Source organism: Pavona decussata, unplaced genomic scaffold (genome assembly GCF_977016875.1).
Source record: "Pavona decussata unplaced genomic scaffold, jaPavDecu1.1 SCAFFOLD_128, whole genome shotgun sequence".
Classification (NCBI taxonomy): Eukaryota; Metazoa; Cnidaria; class Anthozoa; order Scleractinia; family Agariciidae; genus Pavona; species Pavona decussata.
Window position 1 is genome coordinate 626,010 of NW_028145542.1, and position 23,862 is coordinate 649,871.

The 23,862-nt window shown below is 37.3% G+C and overlaps 1 protein-coding gene across 1 annotated transcript in view; it reads left to right on the forward strand.

Moving 5' to 3' along the window:
- Positions 1-2,039: 2,039 nt before the first annotated feature.
- Positions 2,040-23,862, forward strand: part of LOC146468836 (uncharacterized) — a 71,312-nt gene continuing 49,489 nt past the window's right edge. Inside the window, exons 1-4 of the mRNA XM_085124085.1 lie at positions 2,040-2,325; positions 3,369-3,495; positions 4,121-4,192; positions 13,051-13,122. Of these exons, the coding sequence (XP_084980211.1) occupies positions 2,184-2,325; positions 3,369-3,495; positions 4,121-4,192; positions 13,051-13,122 (413 nt within the window). The 5' untranslated portion in view covers positions 2,040-2,183. The remainder of the gene's footprint in view (positions 2,326-3,368; positions 3,496-4,120; positions 4,193-13,050; positions 13,123-23,862) is intronic.

Sequence of the window (23,862 nt, forward strand, 5' to 3'; positions counted from 1 at the left end):
AAGGTTGTTTCGGGTCACTCTGAAGCAGCTGCGGAAAGAGACCGCCCTGGAAAAGAAATATATTTATGCCAATCCATGAAGTTATTAGAACTTTCAAAACAGGACGTCCCAGTTGGCTCAGATAAATAACCAGTTATAAGATGTAGTACCAAGCAGGAACTGTATCCAATGAGTTTTGTATTCTCTTCATTCTGGTGATACGAGAATATATGACCATATATGAAAGAAATCATGCATTTATTCGAACGACGGAGAGAAATAATTAATGTTGGTTATCGTGAAGGTCATGTTGTTACTTATCTCTTCATTCTGTTGTCCAATCCAATTATCATAACAACTTTTATTTCATGACTCTCATGTGTTATGGATTGCGCTTATATTATATAAGCCAACATTCCGGTCTTTGTTTAAAATTGTTACGATGATCCTTGAGAATCCGAACAATTAAGTGTCCTCTAAGCTTATTTATTTGATCTTGCATCAACGCATTCAGGGGCAATACCAAGAAAATCGATGAAGAATCTTCTTCACTTGACAGAAAATAGTCAAATACATGCGGTAGAAGCTGATATATGAGTGATTTCCCATATCCTGTAGGAAGTATACAAATAGTATCCTTTCCTTCAAACACGACACTTTTTAAAGCTTCATACTGCGCTTCTTTCAGAGAAAGCTCAGCTTTGCCCAACTTCTCTAAAGCGAACTCTAAAGCACAATGAAAGTGATCAATAGCAGCCGCCATTGTCTTTTTCCATCAAACCTCACGCAGGCGCAATCAAACTGGAACCAGGATTTGGTGGTTCCGGTTTTGGATTCTGCCAGAGCGTCCGTTTCCCGTTCCGCTGGACAAGGGTAACGAAGGCTCTGGGTACGAGATTGGAGGCAAACAAACTTTATTGGCACTCCCTGAAAAGGGCTTTTCAGGGACAATGATAATTAATTTACAAGATCATACGTCAAAATGATAGTAAATCTAAAGGCCATAATGATGCAATGTAAAGATTTATACAAGAAGAAGTGAAGTGAAGAAGTGACAATTTGAAACAAACAAACAAACAAACAAAATCGACAATTTTCTGACGAATTTTGTTTTCTCTTATAATCACCTGAGTAATTATATTAAGAGAATTATTCGCCTCAAGCTCAGTAAATGCATGTTATAATGACGGCATGGAATCGTAGAAACGTCATACAATAAAATTCCGATAGTAACAACCCCCCCCCCCCCCCCCGAAAGTAACTTTTCTCCGAAGGAAACGTCAAAACTTTGTGGCTTCTTAGATATCCCGAAAATAGCGAACCCCCGAAAGTAGGGAAGTGCCCCAAAAGGTATCTATACCAAGTCTTTTTAATTGCGCTATATACTGAATGCCTTTATTGTTTTTCAATCCATAGTCAAATTTTATAATGTACAATACTAATATCTTCGTGCATTGACAAATTGATCGCGATAAGGCACATTACAACAAGTGAAAGCCTTAAACGATCATTCGTCCTTGGTGGCGCAATGTAAAAACTAAACTGGTATAGTAACGAATTAACAACAGGGACGTTTCTTCAAATTAAAATTGAAAACTCTGTACACTGCAGTATAAAACGCATTGGTATGTTATGGAATAAAAGCGCTGAGTTTAGCCTTTCTTCCCTGAGTCAGAGAAGAATTTGATTTCCTCTGCATCGGCTGAAACACGCATGCAGTAGTCCGGTAGACCATTAACGCTTATTTCACTGTCCCCGCTACCAAAAATGGGTAGTGCAAAACCATATTTCACAAATGAACGTATAACTGTGTCTTTATGACTTAGGTATCACTGTCACATACCTTCTGTTTATTAAATTAAACGCCATCTTCATACCATGGAATCCAAATATATTTTTTTAAATATAATGCTATTTATATTTCATTGCTTTGTTTCATGTTTTTGTTCCCGAAAATAACGCCCTTTCCCCATTCAGTAACGATATTCACCCCCACCCCCTCCCCCCCCCCCCAAAGGAAGAAACGAGTCGCAAACGCTGCTAATTCCGAAAGTAACGAAGGTCGCTACTGTCGGATTTTTTCGGTATTATTTTATGATCTTTTCCTCAAACTTTTTTCTTTAGATAAACCCAAGATAACGATTCCAGTGGTGAGAACAGTTCCAGGTCACATAGTAAAGTGTTCTGCTGAAGGAACTCGTCCCATGAACATGTCACTAATTCAGAATTTCACCATTTTGGATCAGAGAACCGATATTGCTGTTGCCAAAGTTACGAAGGAGGGAAACGCCACATGTGTGGCTAAAAACCAAGCTGGAACAGATTCAATGACGTTTTCTGTTTCAGGTGTGCCTTTTCTTTTGTTTTCCTTTTTGTTTGTTTTTTCCTTTAGTAACTAACTTTTGGATTTTTTTTTTTACTAATACATATTTAATTCACATTAAATTTTCACCTTCATTCTTTAAACAATAATATCCACATGGAGATTCCAAGTTTCTTTAACTAGGCAACTCTTGAAACTCATTTAAATTTCTGTTTCCTGACCATTTTCAGTAAAATTGCTTGGACTATGAACAATTAAATGTCCCACGGAACGAGCATTGAGTCAAGTGAACATTCGCGTACCTCACTGATGCTTACTTCTTTCAAATGGATAAATATTTTTTTCTCTTTCATGACATAAAGGGGGTGGATTGGTTGCTTACTCGCGGGAAAGCACTCCACTGAGGGTTGTTTTCTAATCGAGAAAATCGTTATTTTGGGAAATTCTAATAATCGTTAAAATCGCACTGCAACAGTAAAGTATTTTTCGTAGAAAGACACCTTAACAGTGATCAGTTTAATCGGCCACCAAGCCTTTAAGGTAGGGGGACCGTGTGTCTGCCTTAAGAGCATCGGTTTCGTTCACTGATGTAGGGGACACGCTGTTAACCGCGGAGGAAACATTAATACCATTTATACAAATGTAAAACCGTCATTAGCTCTGCAAAGTGAAATAATTATGCCACTTGAAATCTGGAATTACGTCATGTTTTCCAAACGGCAACCGACTTGAATAAAACAGCTCTCATTTGTCCACATTAGAAGACCTCACAAGAGCGTCTGAACTAACCAAGTGAAACTAATTCAAGTTCAGGGAACTACATTTACAGTTAGTCAAAAAAAAAAAAATTGCTGCTACATGATGTTTTAGAAGAAGGTATGATGAAAGTTGCTGGTTTTCCTTTCGATATTGGCAATGTTTGTAAAGTTTGAAACCAGAAGACGTCCTCCTATCCAGGCTAAATAGAAGAAATTTTGTCGTCGATAATCCTGGATAAGAGCATCTGATCCAATTCTACATAGGTCGATCCCAGACGTTAACGCAAAGCTAACTTTTAATCTTTCAGATTGCGGGAATCAGTGCTCTGTCCGTGGGAAGATAAGATACAACCGAGTTGAGAACGACTATACATGCATAAATACAACATTGACAGCTGACCTCCTGCAATGCCTTCCAACAACTGCCACAAAGCTGTACGATTCTCCTTTTCTTCTCGAATGACCATCTCCTTACAGGCTTTTAACAGTTAAATTCTATATAAGGGTGGTACCTACTAATAACGGGATATTTTTGCAAGGTTTAAAACTATGCGAAGGAAGCAGAACTTAGCAAGTGTTCTTTGTATCCAACAAAAAAAATTGAGGGAACCACGCTTTTTCCATAGATAAAAAAGCTTCAACTTTGAACAAAACGCCATACATTGCTTTGTATTTTTTTTTTTCAAAAATAATTGTTGCTTAATTATCTCTCTAAAAGAAAAAAGTGCGCGGCTACCCCCAAATTTCTTTTCGGATTTCAATAGCCCTTGCTAAGATCTGCTTTTCCCGCATAGTCATAAACCGCATAAAAATACTTCTTTATTAGTGGACACCTTCCTGAAAATGAATCTATCTTTAATTCTCCTGAGAAAATATTATAAGCCCATCAATAAATTTTAGGGCGAAAGGTTTTTTTAATTCCAGCCTTGATTAACAAATTGCCTTTTTAAAAAAAATATCTAACTTTAATCTTCAATGATGACTCCATTGACATAAAATGGCTTCTTATAATTTTTGGAACCCCGTTTTATATATACAATTTTGGCTTAATTTTGAACAGAATTTTACACGAGACTGGGATCAAGGATTTACCCATGGGAACATTCCGTCATATGACAGGCCTTAATTATCTGTAAGTAGGTGGGAAAATGGGATTACATAAAATATATTGTAGCTGAGTTTAATCGTTTGTCTCACGATTGAGTCACATAAATGTGGATCGCAACGTTTCGACCGCTATACCGCTGGTCTTCATCAGGCGATGGTTTTGACTGATTTCTAGCAGTATAAGTATATACTGTTACGCAATCAATCGACACCATTGAAAAGCTGATTGGCGGAAAAGTGCAGGCGTCATTTTACAAATAAAACATTCATGAAGGGTCGAACCTATTAGTAGTATCAAGGCTGTAAATTCAAAAATGAGAATGTTTTTTTTTTATTTTCGTATTTATTAAACGACCAATAATATCGGTGTTGGAATAAAAATTAGAGGGAGCATAAAACCGGAAGGGGTTCGACGCTGCTTGGCAAGAACTAAGATGGCTTTTACCCTTCTTTCAGCTGGAAGGTGAAAGCGTGCAAACCTTTTGAAGCCTTTAAGAAAGGACTTTAAGGAAATCTGCTGAATCTGCTAAAGTTGCATTGACCAGGTCGGCCCAAGTTGCTGTAACCACATCGAGTCAATCTGATCTGTTTGAGGTTGCACAATGTCACGCTATGCTATTAATCTCATCAATTTGCAACGACCGCCTATATCCGTTTGATTTACGCAAACGTACATAATACTCTATACCATTCAAAATTTTGCACCTTTCGATCCAAACTTGTGCTAAACTGAGCAACACAAATAAACTTCACTTACATTGTGTGGTGTTTCATTCGATAGTATTTAACGTTTGGAGTCGGTGCCGCTGATACTCCAAACAAAAAAAGAGTGGAAAAGTAAGCGAGTTTAAAGAAAACATTGGACGCTATCCCATTGGCTACTTTGTGTGCTTTCTATCAGTACAACATGTATTCTTTTCAAACTCATTAATAATTCATCAAGAGAAAACAAAGAAAATCACTACCGTGACCGCGGTTTGGATATGTGATCCTAATTACCATAAAATTTTGTCGACTTTAGCCTTGAATTTCTCCAAGAATAGGCCATTTTACAGTTGTGTGTTTAGTGACCTGGCCTTGGATTGGAAGCGAGGCTGGGGGTGACCTTGTTTTGATACAGACCTCACTGCTTTTCATATGTAAATGAAAACTAGTTAGCATAAGAACAACATGATCTACATATGAAAAGCAGTGAGGTTTGTATCAAGACAAGGTCACCCCCAGCCTCGCTTCTAATCCAAGGCCAGGTCACTAAGCACACAACTGTAAAATGGCCTATTACTGATCATTTGAGAAGCCATATCAAATACTCGAAAGTGTCTTCCATCAGACATCCAAACACCTACTTCTCAGTGTTTGGATATCCGATGAAACACGGTTTCTCGTGTCTGATATACACTCGATTGCAAAAACGTTCACACCTAAAAAGCATAAACCGTGAACGATGAGACCTAACGGATTTGTGGGTTGTGTTTAAACCATAACCTCATAACCTCATAACCTTACCATTCTCATTCTTTGCAATAAAAAATACAGTGCTGACTTAATTCTTTTGAATAATTTTCTACCAAATATTGTTTAAGTTCATTGCCTGTTTTGAACTAAGGCAAATCGCGTATTGTATTTCACTCAAATTTGCCCTTGTTGGCCAACTTGGACACTTTAAGGAAAGCTTGAACAGTTTCCATCATTCACCACGTGCAACTAATTTGGTCATCAACCGTCGCACGGGAATAGAATATTATGCAAATAAATTTAGTACACTTATACCAATCAAGCCATTGGGTCTCATCGGTCACGGTTTATGCTTTTTAGGTGTCAACGTTTTTTCAATCGAGTGTATAACATCAAGTATAGAGTGTTTTCATTTACGTGACTACCGGCCATATTGGTTTGCTGAAACAAAAGAAAGTATTTGCATTCCCAGAGGTTTAGTTTGGGACACCAACATGGCCGCCATTTCTTTATTTTGGGACACCAACATGGTCGCCGTGACGTCATGTGAAAACACTCTATAGAGTGTGTGCACGGCGGCCATGTTGGAGGACTAAAACAATAGAAGATATTTGCATAAAAATAGAATTTATTTCCCAAAGGAAAATCATTGTATTGTTTCGGTCTTCCAACATGGCCGTCCTGCACACACTCTATATGATGACAAAAATACATGTATACAAACCTAAAACAGGCTACAATATTTTTAATAATTGAAGCCTGCACACTGCAATATTTTTTGATATTGTGGCATGCTTATTTAGCGCGTTTAATTATATTACCCCTGATAATTTCCCTGCTGACAAAAAGGACCGCCTCAGTTCTCCTCAGACAGTTGTTTTGTCATCTTAAAAACTACAATCGTTGATTTAATGCAGAGAGAGAACAATAGAATTTCATGGCGATCAGTAATTATTTATTTCAGTCAACCAGTGTCCAGGAAAATTTTACTATTGCCTACCCTCATCATGTTTTTCTATGATGTTTAAAACGATAGAGGAGCAACACTAATTGCGGCCGCTTCTAAAGATGATGGTAAGGTGTTTTCCGAGAGCCAGGAAATATGAAATGAACAATTTTCCAATGAAATGCGATGTAACAACTACCGTAGCCTCCATATCACCTCATATGTATGGTGTTAACATCATTCGCTTGGGTGCATGAAATAATGCGCCATTTATGGGGTAAGATTCTGCCTCAACTAGAGACAGCCAAATTTAAAAATTGAAAAATTAATTTCGTTCCTTCTCAATCGATTGGAACCAATTGTAATTTTTTTTTTTTTAAATAACTTCTCACAATCCATAGTACAACTTATAAGAAAAATACCAAATAATACTAAACAGCATGAAACAGAGGCACTCAAAGTTTTCTTTGGCAAAAAGTCACGTCAACATTTTGTAACTATGGAAAAATAGTTAGTTTTGTTTTCGGAGGAGGATGGGAAGAGGGGGTGAAAATAGGTTGTAAAGGATAGGAAAAAAGGGCAGATAGAATTCTTGCAAAGCCAGAAATTAAACAGCTAGTAAATTCAGGGAATAAGATTCCCTTCCTGAAACTTTCTTAACATTAAGTGTTCAGCAAAGCATTTGGACCGACGAAAATGTATTAGCTTATACAAAAATGTCCTTAAAAGGCCACATGACTATCTACGAGCACGGGAGAAATAAGTAAGGTGTTGTTCTCTTTCAGAACCCCATTGGAGACACACATAAAACTGCTTTCATTTTGTTTTCCAAATCGAATACTGTTCATATTTTTTTTGATTCTAAAAACAATAATTGTGTTGCAACATAATTGCAGTAAGGTAAAACCCACAAACTAGAAAAATAGCTACGCTATAAGCGGTTGTATTTTTCTTCGAAATTAATGGAGCATATTATGCCATGATACAAAACGGCGCACTTTTTAAGAAGCGAGCGACGACGCTGCAAGAAACGCGGAAGGAAACCCTCCTAAGGTCCCTCCGTTGTTACTCAAACTTTTCAGTTTTCTCCGTTGCCACTCAAATATCACTCGATTCTGCATTTCCGCATGTTACACGTTATTACCTCTTTATAAAACTAATGCTATGAAAGTAGCCTTTTAAACAAGGTAATATAATCAAAGGTGAGCAAACGAAAATCGAAAGTTGCGTTATCCTTACCAAAGCTTCGTATTTAATATTTTTCTCGATCTCTTTTAAATGAGACGTAGATCGGCGGCTGTTACAAATGTGTGAGATCTAATAGCGTAGTTGGACTTCGTGCGGAATAAGTTTTTTTTTTTTAACAAAGCCGAACCGTTCAAGGCTTGGAAGATTAAGCATATTTCTTGCAGTCCTCCATAACAAAACTGCTAAGGATTATCTTGACAAATATCCCTGGGTACAGTTGATTCATACATATTCATGTTCCTTGTGTACGTGTAAATGTGACAAAATGCGCTCTGATAGCATCACTGGGTTCCACGAGCTTCCCTGCTTTTCTGCTTTAGGCTAAAATAAATAAAAAATAATAAACAAATAAATTAAGAAAACAACCAGACACTCCCAGGCCGCCATCTCAGTTATTGCAAACTAAGTCACAACATTTTACCCTCCCTTCCCCATACTGATATTTTTGTCTTGTCCCTTTTCAATTCATTTAATATTATTTCTATAAATACAACAATAAAAATACGATGTTGATTTTTGATACTGCTTCTTATAAATTCGACCATTTATAAATGTTGAGTAGGTCTTTCAAATTATCAATATAACTTTCATCAAGTTCTAAACAACTAAAATTGAAATAAATATAATATTATTTTAATCTTGATCACAGGTCAGAAAAATGAGAAACTTAAAATTTGACTTAAAAGTTTATTTTTCTGAAAATTGAAAATTATAAATCAAGATTTATATTTTTAAAGGGCAACTTTTGATTTTCATCAAAATTGAATGGACGGAATGTTTACGGACCGCACAGCGCACTTCTGGTAGCAAAACACGTCAACATCATAGAGAACGCCAAGGCCCACTCTGGGAATTTAAGTCCTCTGAAATTAACTCAGGGAATTTAAGTCGCTTAAGGGTAATCGTCGTTCCTTTAGGGGTTAATACTTGTGGTTTGGTACCCCTTAGGGTGGTAAAATCTAAAATTACTTCCGTCAGAGGCATGGTGATACCCCTTAGGGTAATGAGCTGAAAAATATGTCAGCAAACAAATGTCAATCAACTAGTTTGGTACCTTTTAGGGGTAACAAATGGTTCAGGTCATGCCCACCAAACAGAATTCTGGTTCTTTTTAAGGGTTCTTTGCAAAATTTCTGACGAACATCTCTTCACTTTTATATGGAAGTAGCTCTGTATCTTTTTTCCGTGCTTTTAAAAATTGCTTAGGTCGGAAAAAGCTCAAATATGCCCCTAGAGGATAAAATTCCCCACTTCAATAAAAAAAAATGTGACTTTGTTATCTATAACAGTGTGCTGATTGGGTTACTGATCTCTGTCAATGACTCAGCTGGTAGTCGGAACATTGTAGAGTACCGTCAACCATGCCCGATACAAATGTGACGGGTTGGAGGATCCTTTTTTAAAAGTGAAAGGCCTGCTTGTTAAATATTTTAACATACACCCTAAATAAATGGTACAATAATATTATTTCGCTGGTATGGCTCCAATTCTCTTGCACCCCAAGAAGCCTTCTTGGCAGGTTATTAACACATGTGTTTGAAAGCAGATACGAATTAAGCGATAGATTCAAACTACGCTGAGGCTTATGTCATGTGCAGTTATTGAGGGTAGAAAGCCCGAGGGGGGGAAGGTCCTCCCATAATTTTGGATAAGGGTGTGCAGCCCGCTTTCCAAAACCCTTACCCTATTTATGACATAAATCAGCGATTTTCCTTACCCTATTTATGACCTGACCAAAAATTTGATACCCTATTTATGACCTGATAGAGTCTGGTCAACTTCAGTTCAAGAACCCCTCGAGCCCAGCGCGTGACCGAAGCGCGTGCCAAGCCGTTGCGGCACGCACACAGTTGCTGTAAACATCATGATGAAGAAGTAGCTTCTGCTAAAAAAAGAAAAAAAAAACAACGAATTCCATACTGGAGTGCAAAAATTGATATTCTATTTATTACCAAAATTGCGGCAAAATGGCTAAAACCGATACCCTATCTATTACCAAAGCGGCTATTAGCGGAAGATTCTGAGGCTAGCCATGAAGACCAAGAATCAGACACTGACATTGATGAAATATGCGTAATATAAAATCCGGGGCCTCTTACCCCTGCAGTCAAGCAGTCAAGGCACTGAGAGACTTTGTGATGTCCTTTGAAGAGCCAAGGGCAAGGGAGGGAGAGTTTCTTTGTTGCCTTTCTATCATCATGATGGAGGATGCCCTTTTTAAAGTTAGAAGTCAAAGAAAAGCGACAGGCAAAATTCAAGAATACTTTCGGAAATGACCTATGAACCGTGAACACTATAGTATATAAACATGGAACGGTACATCGGATGGCTAAATTTTAGCTTTGTATACGTTAAAGAGTATGTACATAGAACCTCAGAGATTACATGCACTGCAAATACTATGGAAGGATGTTATGTTGTGTTTCGGTTGTTGCATTTGTGATTCACTTGCCCATTGCAATTGAATAAAATACATACAATTCAGATATCAAGTTACGGAAACTTATTCATTTTATTGATTGCACTTTAAAAAATTAATTGTTAACCATATCCCGATACAATGATATATTTGGTTACTTTTCCGCCAACTCGTTAAATCGGGAGTTCGTTTTCAACGATTTCCCGATTTAACGAAATGATTTTGCTCTACCTTTGCCATATCGTAAAATCGGGGTTCAAAGTATAACTTACATAAATTTAGATCTTGGGTAATTAGGTCAAACTGATTTTTTGAGACTTATGATGTACTGTTTGATGATCGATTTTAGGATTAAAGCTGTACATTTAAGTGACCCGATCTTTTTCCATAGGGATTTGTCAGGAAACAAAATTCAAACACTGTCTCAGGAGATATTTTCAAATCTGACGTCGCTGAATAAGCTGTAAGCTGTTGGATATAATTTTGTTTGTAATCGTAACACTAGAATAAATTTTTACAGGCACCTTAATGGGGTGTTTACATGTGAAAACTCGCCCCGGTGCGAGTTTAAAACCGGTATGACATTGCGATTTCATACCGTGTTTACATGAAGACACTTCATTCCGCCCGACGTGATTGTGATGCCCAGGTGACGCCATATTGGATTGGATATCGAAGACTGCACATGCGCTACCCGTTCTAGACTCCCAGGAGAGTAATTTCATGCCGGAGCGAACAGCCGTACCGCGTTTACATGACATCGGGATGAGTTTTCGTACCGGAATGAAAATCTCGCCCCGGTACAGTTACCGGGGTGAACTCGCACCGGTATGACTCGCTCCGGTACAAGATTTTGTGCTGGTATCATGTAAACGAATACAGAGCCACAAGAGGGATCGTACCGGAATGAAAGTCGCGCCGGTATCATGTAAACATTCCCTGTGAAAGAAACATAGCAGACACGTGGGGGCTGTACCATAGAAAAGCCTGCAGTCGTAATTCATTTTATCTCATTTTGACTGGAAAGATCTCAGAAATTTTATTGTCAACGTTTGTTTGAAAAAAAATTCCTAATATTCAACGGTATTGAAAAATCGTGAAACCGATTACGGATCGTAGATGGCTGCCTTTTAAAGAACATGACAGAATTTTAACGTCGATTCTTGTCATAAGCTCACCTGGTGATACAAGCCCGCAAATGATCCCCGGACCGGAAATGATCCCCAAATTGAACCGCAAATGATCCCCGAACGGGAAATGATCCCCATATTGGACCACAAATGATCCCCGATCGCCTTACCATAAATATAGAATGGAATGGACTCAAATTTGGACAGTGGATTTAAACTTTATAGAATTCATATATTTTTTTTAATAACACCAGTGTTATATTTAAACTATCTGCATGCAAATTTCTCAACTTTAAAAATTATAATATAGCAACACAGTGCAACAGAACAATTTACCTATAAACTGTAACATACATGTATATGATTTACTTATACCATTAGTACAATGCCTAAAATGTGCACAAATTGTACGAAACTCTTCCAAATTAAAAAAAAAACGGGTCAGTTAAGACTTTCGCAAGTTTTTCTCTTTTTTCGAAAAAGGAAGGAGAATCGGTCAATGCACTTCAGATGGCGGTCAACACCCACTATCGTCGCCTTTGTTCTTAAAGCCTGGTTTACACGTACGACGCAAGCATAAGCATAAGCACAAGCATAAGCACAAGAAACCTACGTGTAAACCGGTGCGACGCAAGCATAAGCGCCTTGTGCTTGCGCTTGTGCTTATGCTTGCGTCGTCCCGGTTTACACGTACGACGCAACGACGCAAGCATAAGCACAAGCACAAGAGAATGGAACGATTCTCTTGCGTAGTTACGTGGACAATAGTCATAGAGAATTGAAATCTGAGTGTTGACTGTCGATCGATTTTTTGAGAGCGGTGCCGGTCGGTATTGACAATAGAATCGGGATAGCCGCGTGTTTTGAAGATTTGACGCATTTCCTCTTATTTGTTTGGGTAAAATTAGATTAATCACTATATAAAGGTCGAAGTTTAAGTATACGACAATACCCGATAGAATTTTTCACTTGCAACGGGTGAAAAGATGAAAATAACGAAAATAACTGTAGGTTTGTAGTGTAATCCTAGCCTTTACATCTTTCCTTTGTAAAACTGGGATTCAGCTGTGCATTCTTTTTTCAACAGTATTTTCCGTCTTCATCTCCTCACTGCGAAAGAAACTGTTTTATACACAGCGAATCTATCGTTTTACAATTAGTTATTTAGTTAGCTTGTAAGTTAGTTATTTAATTTAGTTAGTTAGTTTGTTAGTTAGCTAGTTAAATAATAAGTTAATTAATTAGTTAGTTCATTAATTAATTAGTTAATTAATTCATTCTCAGTTATGTCGGCTGAAGATTTAAGGCAGCAACAAATGTCTTTCACCATTGTCTGGCTTCTCAATAGTGACCCAGCTGTGGTTCATGGCCTTAAGATCTCCCTCTGCAGTTCGCTACTATGCATTCTTGAGCCTGTCACTCGTGCGTCTGCCATGAGATTTCCAAAGAAGTGATTCTTTATTATGTTTAATAGCTCTATTAATAATCATGCAACAAAGAGAAAATATTATTATTATTGTGTCATAGTGTAATGTTGAGGGTTGTTAGAAGCGTGAAGCTCTTCCTACGAGGTTTGACAATAAACATTGATTTGTTTCACGTGAGTCTTTCACAGATTACAAAACTTAGCAAGATGATTGAGCAGTAGGGACTATTAACTAACATTTAAACGTTGTAAATTGCAGATATTTACACAATAACCAGCTGCAGGATTTACCAGAGGGTATTTTCTCTTCCCTGGTTTACCTTCAAGAACTGTAAGTACCACACAGACGAATGTTTTATTTTGCTCTTTCTCAATATAAATGCGTTCTTGTACCATATACTGAGTGCATTCTCAGCATTCCAGGTGGATGTCCTGGGAGGATTGGGGACTGAAAGGATACATTAAGACCTCATTAAGACACATTAAGACAAATCATCCCCGAACGGGAAATGATCCCCGATCGCCTTACCATAAATGTAGAATGGAGTGGACTCAAATTTGGACAGTGGATTTAAACTTTATAGAATTCATATATTTTTTTTTATAACACCAGTCGTTATAGTTAAACTATCTGCATGCAAATTTCTCAACTATAAAAATTATAATATAGCAACACAGTGCAACAGAACAATTTACCTATAAACTGCAACATACATGTAAATGATTTACTTATACCATTAGTACAATGCCTAAAATGTGCACAAATTGTACGAAACTCTTCCAAATTAAAAAAAAAAACGGGTCAGTTAAGACTTTCGTAAGTTTTTCTTTTTTTTCGAAAAAGGAAGGAGAATCGGTCAATGCACTACAGATGGCGGTCAACACCCACTATCGTCGCCTTTGTTCTTAAAGCCTGGTTTACACGTACGACGCAAGCATAAGCACAAGCACAAGAGAATGGAACGATTTCCATTCTCTTGTGCTTGTGCTTATGCTTGTGTCGTTGCGTCGTACGTGTAAACCGGGACGACGCAAGCATAAGCGTAAGGAAAGGAAAGTGAAAAACAGTGACAAGTTGTCAGCGTACAATCTAGTTACTCATGCGTTGCCATTTTCCGCCATGTTGGAATCAAATCTCGCGCTAAAAGGCAGCCCGGCTGCGCGATTGCGCCTAATTGGTTTGCTTCTGCGCTTGCCTATGTCACGTTATGCTTAGGCTTATCCCACTTGTAAACATCCTTGTGCTTGTGCTTATTCTTATGCTTGCGTCGTACGTGTAAACCAGGCTTAATCGGATCTTAGTCTTAAGCATAACGTTTTAGCCTCGATCGTCCAATACGTTATCGTGTAATATATTGATTTTGTCTTTCGCTTTCGTTTTGCCGCTAATCGGACTCCCAGTCTTTCTTTATTTTTTTGACAAAACACACTGTCCTCGGCATAGACCTGCAGAAGACCATTGTCCCCCTCCATGGCAAGCCGCATGCCTAAACAACCGATTTTGCCATCCAGTTTTTTCCTCGATCACTTCAGGAGGCCTCTATTGTTTACGGGAGTATTGTTGACAGTTTAAAACCACATTTTCGGTGCAATCCGAGTCTCACTGGTTGTAAAAACTTCACAGCAATCAACATTCACTCACTGCGTGCAGTCGATTATTTCCGGTTCAGTCAAAAACCTCCGAATAATTGAAAAATCCGGAGTAAAATAAAGTTATCGTCGATATGCAGCAAGTATTAAACACGGCAAAGCTAAGGCGACACACGCGATTACTGGCGATACGTATACACCCGAGATAAAAATGGCCGAGTTTAAAATCTTCCTCTGAAGATATCAGAGTAAGCTGGATCACGAAGCAAAGGTGACGCACCCAATTGCTTATTGTTCTCAGGCGACACACCCCAGAGAACAACTGGCATGTAAAAAATTATGTTCCAGTTTATATAAAGTAAATTGTTTTGCTGCACTGAGCTGCTACATTATATTTTTAAAAGTTGTAAAATTTGCATCCAGATCGCTTAACATAACGACTGGTAATAAAAAGAAAAAAAAAAGAAGTGTATAAATGTGTCGAAGTGTCGAAATTTGAGTCCATTCCATTCTATATCTATGGTGAGGCGATCGGGGACCATTTGCGGTCCAATCTGGGGATCGTTTCCTGTCCCAGGATAATTTGCGGTTCAATTTGGGGATCATTTCCGGTCCGGGGATCATTTGCGGGCCGGGATCATTTGCGGGCCTGTACATCGTGATAAGACTGTTTACAATGCCTTCTTTTTTTGTGTGATTGTCGACAAATCATATTTCGATTGAGCAGCCACCGTCTTAGTTTTTAATAGCGAGCGCAACCTGGGAGCCCTTGTCAGGTTTTATAGCGTGGAGGAGAAGGGGTTAAATGTTTTTCTCCCCCACCCCCTGCCGGCTGCTCGGCAGTTTTGGCACTCACACCATATTGCGCTCGCCATTATAAACCAAGCTGCCATCATTTCGATCAGAGAATACGATCTCAACTTTCACATTTGGCAGGCAGGGGTTTAAAAACAGTCGATTTGGTGCCGTCAAATAAATTATTTTCGGCGTATTTTTCCATCAACGTTTAAGTGTCATATGCTTAATATTAACTTGTTTATAGCAGCTGGTGTAATTACCTCTCCCGCAATCTGTTTGGGTATAAAAGTAAGAAAGAAAGAAAGCACCGTTTCACATTGACAATACAATCGGATAGATTCACTAGCAACTTTTGTGGCAACTTTTGTCACTGGCTATTAACTTAAAAAGTTAATAGCCAGCAATTAACCCTTTAAAGGGTTTCAGTTTAAAACATGAGGTTTTTAAATTTAAGGGGAGTAAATGAAAAAAAGTTAAAATAAAGATGACTGAACTACCCCAGCTATAGAGTGTAAGACAACGACCCCAAGAATCATAGACACTGCCAGTAATCAGGGGCGAAATGCAACTGAGCAAAGGAGTTTCTAGTTTAGCGCTAGACCTTCACCCGACTTCCCCTTCACGAGGCTCAAAATACAAAAAAAGAAAAAAAGATTTTGGTCGAAAAAATCCAGTTGAGAAAACAAGGGAAAGAGAAGATGCAACTGTAGTCAAAATAATGCTTTTCATTGCGTAGTTACGTGGACAATAGTCATAGGGAATTGAAATCTGAGTGTTGACTGTCGATCGATTTCTTGAGAGCGGTGTCGGTCGGTATTGACAATAGAATCGGGATAGTCGCGTGTTTTGAAGATTTGACGCATTTCCTCTTATTTGTTTGGGTAAAATTAGATTAATCACTATATAAAGGTCGAAGTTTAAGTATACGACAATACCCGATAGAATTTTTCACTTGCAACGGGTGAAAAGATGAAAATAACGAAAATAACTGTAGGTTTGTAGTGTAATCCTAGCCTTTACATCTTTCCTTTGTAAAACTGGGATTCAGCTGTGCATTCTTTTTTCAACAGTATTTCCGTCTTCATCTCCTCACTGAGAAAGAAACTGTTTTATACACAGCGAATCTTTCGTTTTACAATTAGTTATTTAGTTAGCTTGTAAGTTAGTTATTTAATTTAGTTAGTTAGTTTGTTAGTTTGTAAGTTAGTTTGTTAGTTAGCTAGTTAAATAATAAGTTAATTAATTAGTTAGTTCATTAATTAATTAGTTAATTAATTCATTCCCAGTATGTCGGCTGGAGATTTAAGGCAGCAACAAATGTCTTTCACCACTGTCTGACTTCTCAATAGTGACCCAGCTGTGGTTCATGGCCTTAAGATCTCCCTCCGCAGTTCGCTACTATGCATTCTTGAGCCTGTCACTCGTGCGTCTGCCATGAGATTTCCAAAGAAGTGATTCTTTATTATGTTTTATACCTCTATTAATAATCATGCAACAAAGAAAAAATATTATTATTATTGTGTCATAGTGTAATGTTGAGGGTTGTTAGAGGCGGGAAGCTCTTCCTACGAAGTTTGACAATAAACATTTATTTATTTATTTATTTATTTATTTATTTATTTATTTATTTTACGCGAGCCTGTCACAGATTCCAAAACTGAGCGAGATGATTGAGCAGTAGCGACTATTAACTAACATTCAAATTTTGTTAAATTGCAGATATTTACAGAATAACCAGCTACAGAATTTACCAGAGGGTATTTTCTCTTCCCTGGTTTACCTTCAACAACTGTAAGTACCACACAGAGGAATGTTTTATTTTGCTCTTTGTCAATATAAATGCGTTCTTGTACCATATACTGAGTGAATTCTCAGCATTCTCAGCATTCCTGGGAGGATTGGAGAGTAAGAGGAAAACATTAAGACCTGTGCTTTACCGTGGTTGTAATCAAGTTGTATGATATTTGGTTATTAGAGGAAGTGGGTAACTTTCTTGTTTGCAATTTTAAGACCATCAACTGTTTCTCGTAACCATAGAACGCTTTGATTCCTCGTCCTCGGAACAAGTCTGACATTCCAGCTTCCTTCTCCTTTGATTGTTGAGATAAAATTTAGAGTCCTCATCGTGGCCATTGTACCGATTTTTTTAAGGTCAAACGGCGTGATCTGAAATTGGTTTATAAGCCAGTGGTGAGTGTATAAAAATGATAGCAAGACGGTATGATAAGTTATCGCAAGTGGATGAAATTAAACATGCTGTGAACATCGGAAAACAGAACCGCACATACGTTGCCTAATGTTATTGCTAAATGCTTGATGCCACACCATAACTTTTAGGTAATTCCACTGGATTGCATTGCGCATTTTTTCTGCGCATAAATTTAGGGTCATTAACGCGCGTCTAACGCGAGAGTGCACGCTTTAAACAGGATGTGTTCCTTGAAGCTAAACCAGCCAATTACTAAATTATTATTTTATCCCTAACGAACACCATGAGCAATTTTTATTCTCTTGGTAATCTTACTTAGCTATTATCCTATTCATGTTTTAAAGTTTTTGAGAAAAAAAAATTGACAACAGAAAAATGAGTCATTCCCGGAAATACGAGCTTGCCCATCATTTCGGGACTGAAAATAGTGATACTGTGAACACGCTTGCAAGAAGCGTTTTGGTTCAATACTGATTAATAATGTGCTTAATGTTATCTTTTATTGCTGCGTATGCTTCATGCACTCCATGCATAACATTTTTATCAACTCTACTTCATCTTTATTATTTATGTTACCACACGACCTGACAAGAAATGACCAAACAGAGTCATTATTAAATGCAAAAACTGGAATCAAATATTAATTTCATTCCAAGGTAATCACCTTAGCGGTAAAATAGATCGCTGGGCAAGAGCTGCAGCGCAAGGTTTAGCACCGAAAAACGGAATGAAGAGAAAATAAAAAAGCGAAAGATTATCTAAGTACTTCGATATGTACGCACGATTCTCAGAACTGCTGAAAAAGTCCTTTTTTTGCAAAGGTTTCTGTTGCGTTCGTCCATTTTTTCGACACAGCCTTGTTAGTTTTGCTTTCCTTTGTATTTCTGGATATAAGATAAAGTTTTCTTAATTGCATTCTATAGTTGACTTATAATGATCAAACATATGACACTATCTTGCATTTCATTTCCTTATTGCAAATAAACATCTGTTGTTTCCTGAGAAACTAACACATTATCCAACTCACTCGGAAAAGAAACCGCGTAACATTATAATATCTAATAGAGGCATTGTATACATTCAATGTTTGAGAAACACTGTTTTGATTGACAAGTATAATAGCTAATGGAAACCTGACGGCTAGTCACTACCATCAAACGGAAGTGGCTGACCTATCTTGCGCAAAATGAGCTGCGTTAACCTTTGTTGTTGTTGTTGTTAAAATGTTTTGCGGAAAAAGAGCACATCTATTTGCGAGAGGAAACTGTAGTTATTGTTACCCGAAAAAATCGTTTAAAGTTGAAATTTTTTTATATAATGAAAGGAAGTGAAAGGAAACATAAATATATAACACTAAAGAAAATAGAAAAAGTAAAAGAAAAGAACGAAAAAAAAATCAAGAATTAAAAACAAAAGGAAAGAGATACTTCTAATACTGGAAATTGGTAAAGGGTCAAATCTATTATATGCAGTATCAAGACTGAAAATTCAAATATTAAATCGTATTTCGACTTCGCATATATAAAGGGGAAAAGACGTTGGTATTGGAAAGGGAAAGTAAAGCCTGTAGTGCTTGGGAGCGGCTGATTGTTTTCTAATCTTTATAGCTTAAAGGCGAGAAAGGTCCAACCCTCTAGAACTCAGTGATGCTTGCTAAAAAGCCTGGAAAAAACTTCTAAGAAAAATGCTGAGTCTCCTGAACGTCGATTGGTTCGGCTTTGTTTTAACAACAGGCTTTCAATACCAACTGTTAAAAGTCACACGCTATTTGAACTCACGCTTTTGTAACAACCGCTGATCTTTGTTTGACTTTAGCCACGGGGGAATAATTCATAAATTATCTGTAAATTTTCTGATGCAAGCCTGTGATATGACGAGCTAGACAAATAAACTTCACTAACATTTTGCTTTATATTTTTACTTTATATATTTTTTTAGTCTCCCCAATTAGTAGGGCACTTGTGCTCGGCTATTCAGATTTGAGACTTAAATAAAGTTTTTGTTATTATTATTATTATTATTATTATTATTATTATTATTATTATTATTATTATTATTATTATTATTATTATTATTACATCGTGTGGTGTCGTGTGAATTTATGGGGTTGATGTTTTTTAGTTTATTCCGCTGATGCTCCAAACAAAAGAGGAGAGGGGAAGCAAGCGAGTATAAAGAAAACATGGTCGACGCATGGGATACATTGTGGGCTTCCTCAAAAAATCAACATTATTATCAAAACAATAATTGATTCATTAATGAATTTATTTAGCACCAACTTTCCATTTCCGTGCGAATACATTCGTCTTTGATATTCATATTACGTACAGATGACAGATAACCGATACTATTCCAATATAAGTTAAATTGATGCCATCAATTGCTTATTATATGCGGATATTTATCCCTGGAAAAGTGCGTTTTCCCTGGAATCAGGCGATACCCTGGCACCACTTTCCTATTGAACAACCTATTGTGATAAATTCTGTCCATTTAAAAAGGAAGAGCGCAGGAACACCAATTGTCTTCGCCTCTGAATATTTTCACTGGTACGGTGTATTTCGAGAGTAATTAAACGTTGATTGAAAATATTCTCTATTTATTGCGATGCAACAGCTAACATGGCCTCCCCATCATTTAATATGTATGGCGTTCAGACCATTCGCTTGGAGACGTGAGAAAAGATTCGTCGAGGAAGTATACGCCTCATCAGAAAGTTCGAGGAAAGCTTACTATAGTGAATGTAATGTGTGATGCAAGATACTAGTTCAACTCAAAACAAAACTAAAAAATTAAAGTTTCATTTATTTAATTTCGTTACTTCGCAGTCAATTTCAAACAATTTGTCAACAAGAAAGATATTAAATAAATTTTTAACTACTATAACAAATACAAGTTATAAACAACGTCAAACAGGGAAACCCAAAGGTTCTTCGACAAAAAGCCTGCTCAAAATTTTGATCACCGGAAAACTAAAACCATTTGTTTTCGGAGGGGAGAATATGTGGTTTACGATGTGATAAAATATAAAAAAGGAAGTATGGACGATTCTATTGACAGTGCTGAAAACGACGATGAAGGAGTGGAGCTTTGCCGTCAATTGAAAGCACTATGGGGAGTTTCAAATATGTAAGCCAGAAAGTGGATCTTTAATCCGCCTAAAGTTATTAAGACTAAATGCCAGTAAAAATCATCAAAGAAATCGTTTTCACGGTCAAAAAATCGATTTCGCTCATATTTTGTTAGTTTGAAGGCCTAGGTAGGTAAGCAAAGGAAAAAAGGTTATTTTTTTTTAAATATTCCATATAACCAGGCTAGGAGCCATAATCAGGGATGGAGACTGTAACGAGATGCCATTTTGACTTGTGGGCTTGTCCCCATCGCCATGTGTTGAACCAAAAAAATATATTTTTAGAAAAACTTGCGCCATACGGGCGTGCGCGCACGCGTGTAAATGGCCAGGATCGCACGTGGAGAAATTGAATGTTTTTTTCTACCCGTTCAAACCGGCGTCCAAATTTAAAATTTTGCTTGGGGATATATCCTCGATGCCCACATTTAAGGGATTAGACCCTCACAACGAAAAGGTAACAATTGAAAGAAGACGGGGGAAGTTGGAATGAACGGCATATTGATCACATGACTCTTAAAGTAAAGTCAAAAAGGCGCCAAAACGGTGGCCGGCTGCCTGCGTTGTTACAATTGAATGAATATGTACTCAGACACGTAAGTGAATTTTTTCTCAGCTGCTTTCTATCACTTTTGCCAGTATATGGTTTAAATGGTACCCGAAAATTGTCTAAAGTTTAGTTACTTGATATTGGAAAAAGTCTAAACAGTTGTGGAAAGTTATGATGCATCAAACTTGTTACGCAGTTTTCGCAACCTCCATATTGAACTCTGTTAGTTTCACTGTTTTCTTGCTCATGTTGAACTGGAAAAAGAGCTTTAAGCTGCTTGGAATCAAGTTCCGTGGCCATGGAAAGGAAGAAGGAAAACAACAACCGGCTACACGGATGGACTTTCTAACCAGGAAAAAAAATACGCTAAAAAAATGTACCTTCTCACATTCCGCGTAAACCCGCAGCCGCTTTCTTGGCTATAAACAAAGCCTGATTCCGGGATATAAAACCGTGGAGGATGCATTTGACTGAGACCAACACCGAGTTGAAACATTTGGATTGATTTCTGGGTTTGAGTCAAGACACGTACTTCAGAATTAAGTAAAACATTTCTTCTTTCATTTCAGCTTTCATTTTGTTTTCACTCCCGCGGACATGCATGAAAACTTTTCGATTGTCTGCTAGTAGTTTTGTTTCACCCTTCAGTTCTTAATTTCTGCCGGAGGCATTTTGCGAATTATCAGCTTATTTTGATGTTTAAGTTGCTAGTTTGATGTTGAGGAAATTTATCCTGCGAACTTGAAAAAAAGAAAAAGTTTGTAAACAGATAAGAACGTGTTTACAGCTTTCTTGTCGCTTGGATGATCATAAAATCAACAACTAATAAACGAATGAACATTAGTTTCAAGTCTTACGTGTTATACTTCCTGAAAGCAGCAACTCAACAGCCGTCAGTTTTAATTTTGGCAAAAAGAGGTAATCGAAAAATTCACTTCTGACCGATCTTGAAAAATTTGGCACAGATCTGTGAAAGAAACATGTTCAATTCGACAGCTTTTAGCTTGACTACTTAATTTCTGCCTAGAAAGTGAATAAACTTTTATTTATTACGTAAAATCATACATTCGAAAAACCGATGACAGTTTACAAAATTTTGTACTTTAAATTTAAATGTTTTCTACTTGGGTTTCAATTCAGTCAGGAGAATTTCCTGGAGTTGTTCCCAATGCTTTAGTTTACAGCTGTAGTTTAGTTAGATTAGATGAAGACACTTAAACATGTACAGGGCAATGAAATGTTACTCTCACATTTAGAGTATTTAAAAATTGTGTATTTATGTCAAAACAGAACTGGACTTTCTCATCAATTTAGCCCCACGCAAATTTGCGTGTATCCGTGCGTGTTTATAACGTGAAAGGTGGCGCAATTTTTTCTAAAAATTAGATTTTTTTTGGTACAACACATGGGGATGCGTGGAGCCCACGATTACGGTCTCCATCCGTGATGATGGCTCCTATTATAACGGCAAAAACCATGAGAAACGGTTACCAGCCAATCCACCTTAAACCAGGCCATTAAAAATAGAAGAATGATGAAAAATCATTTTCCTCAAACAACTTCAGACGATGTGTTTTCGAGTTTTGTAGTATATCGGGACGATATTTCTGAAAGTTCTGTCATGTAGCATGTTAATCTTCAAAAACTGTGACCTTTTTACTGGAAGGGTCCTGACACAAAAAATAACAACAGATTATCAGGCGTCTCCTATACAAAAGCTTCTAAGACTTCGATATCACGTCAATCATGATACTTTATTGCATTGAAATGCATTTCAATAACGTGTCTGAACATTTTGGTACCAAAAATGTTAAACATCTCTCCAATTTTAACTTCTTGAAGCCTACATGAAGAGCTTATGCAATCACCAAATTTGCGACAAAAATTGCCCTGAGAAACTTCAGATTCTTGCATTTGCTACCAAGGATCATATAAACCGTCGAAATACATTTAAATAAAATCAGGTTCTACATATAGAAATGAATTTCAATTATACATTTCCTTAAAAAATCAGTTCGAACTTTTTTGTAAATTTCGTTTTCTTCTGGTAACGGAAAAGGTAACGGAGGTTACCATTTGTACTGTAAAACTCTAACAACTATTTGCCATAATTTTTAAACATTGTGTTTATCTTTTTATGTCTACCATTCTAATATGAAACATTGTGACTAAATTGAATTGATTAGAAAGCAGTAAGTCTAGAAAACTTCCCGTTTGATCTGAATTTTGTCTGTTTACATCATGTAAAACTCGCTTTTCTCGCTTGAAAAAGAATTATTGATCCACGCTATTTGTAAATTTTGCATTTCAGCTTCTAGAAGGATTGATTAAAATTGTCTCACACGAGATTAATTATTACATGATAACTCTGTCCATATAACAAATAGGGAGAACGTTAACGTTAATGGTAACGGAGGTTACTCAGTTGTGACCCTCATATCATCTGTGTTGCTGTAAGGCCAGTTTTGCTTCTGAAGTCAATCACAAACTGTTCAGCAGTTCAGCTACATGTTTCCTTGGTGGCGATCAAACAGGCTTTCAATCATCGATACAGTGTCCCCGTTTAGCTTGTACTGCCGTTGGGTTTTTCCACAAGGGACAGGAGGCTCTATTACAGCCAGGACAGACTTGAAGTCCATCCAGATCGTATCGGCTGGGGTTGGCCATTTTATGAATCCAGCTTGCTTTTTTTGAGTCGTGCATGAATGATATGTTGGCATCGTTTTCGGTCAGATCAACTGCCAGTACTTTGCCCACATACCATTTATCATCGTACACAGCAGCCACCCAGTCT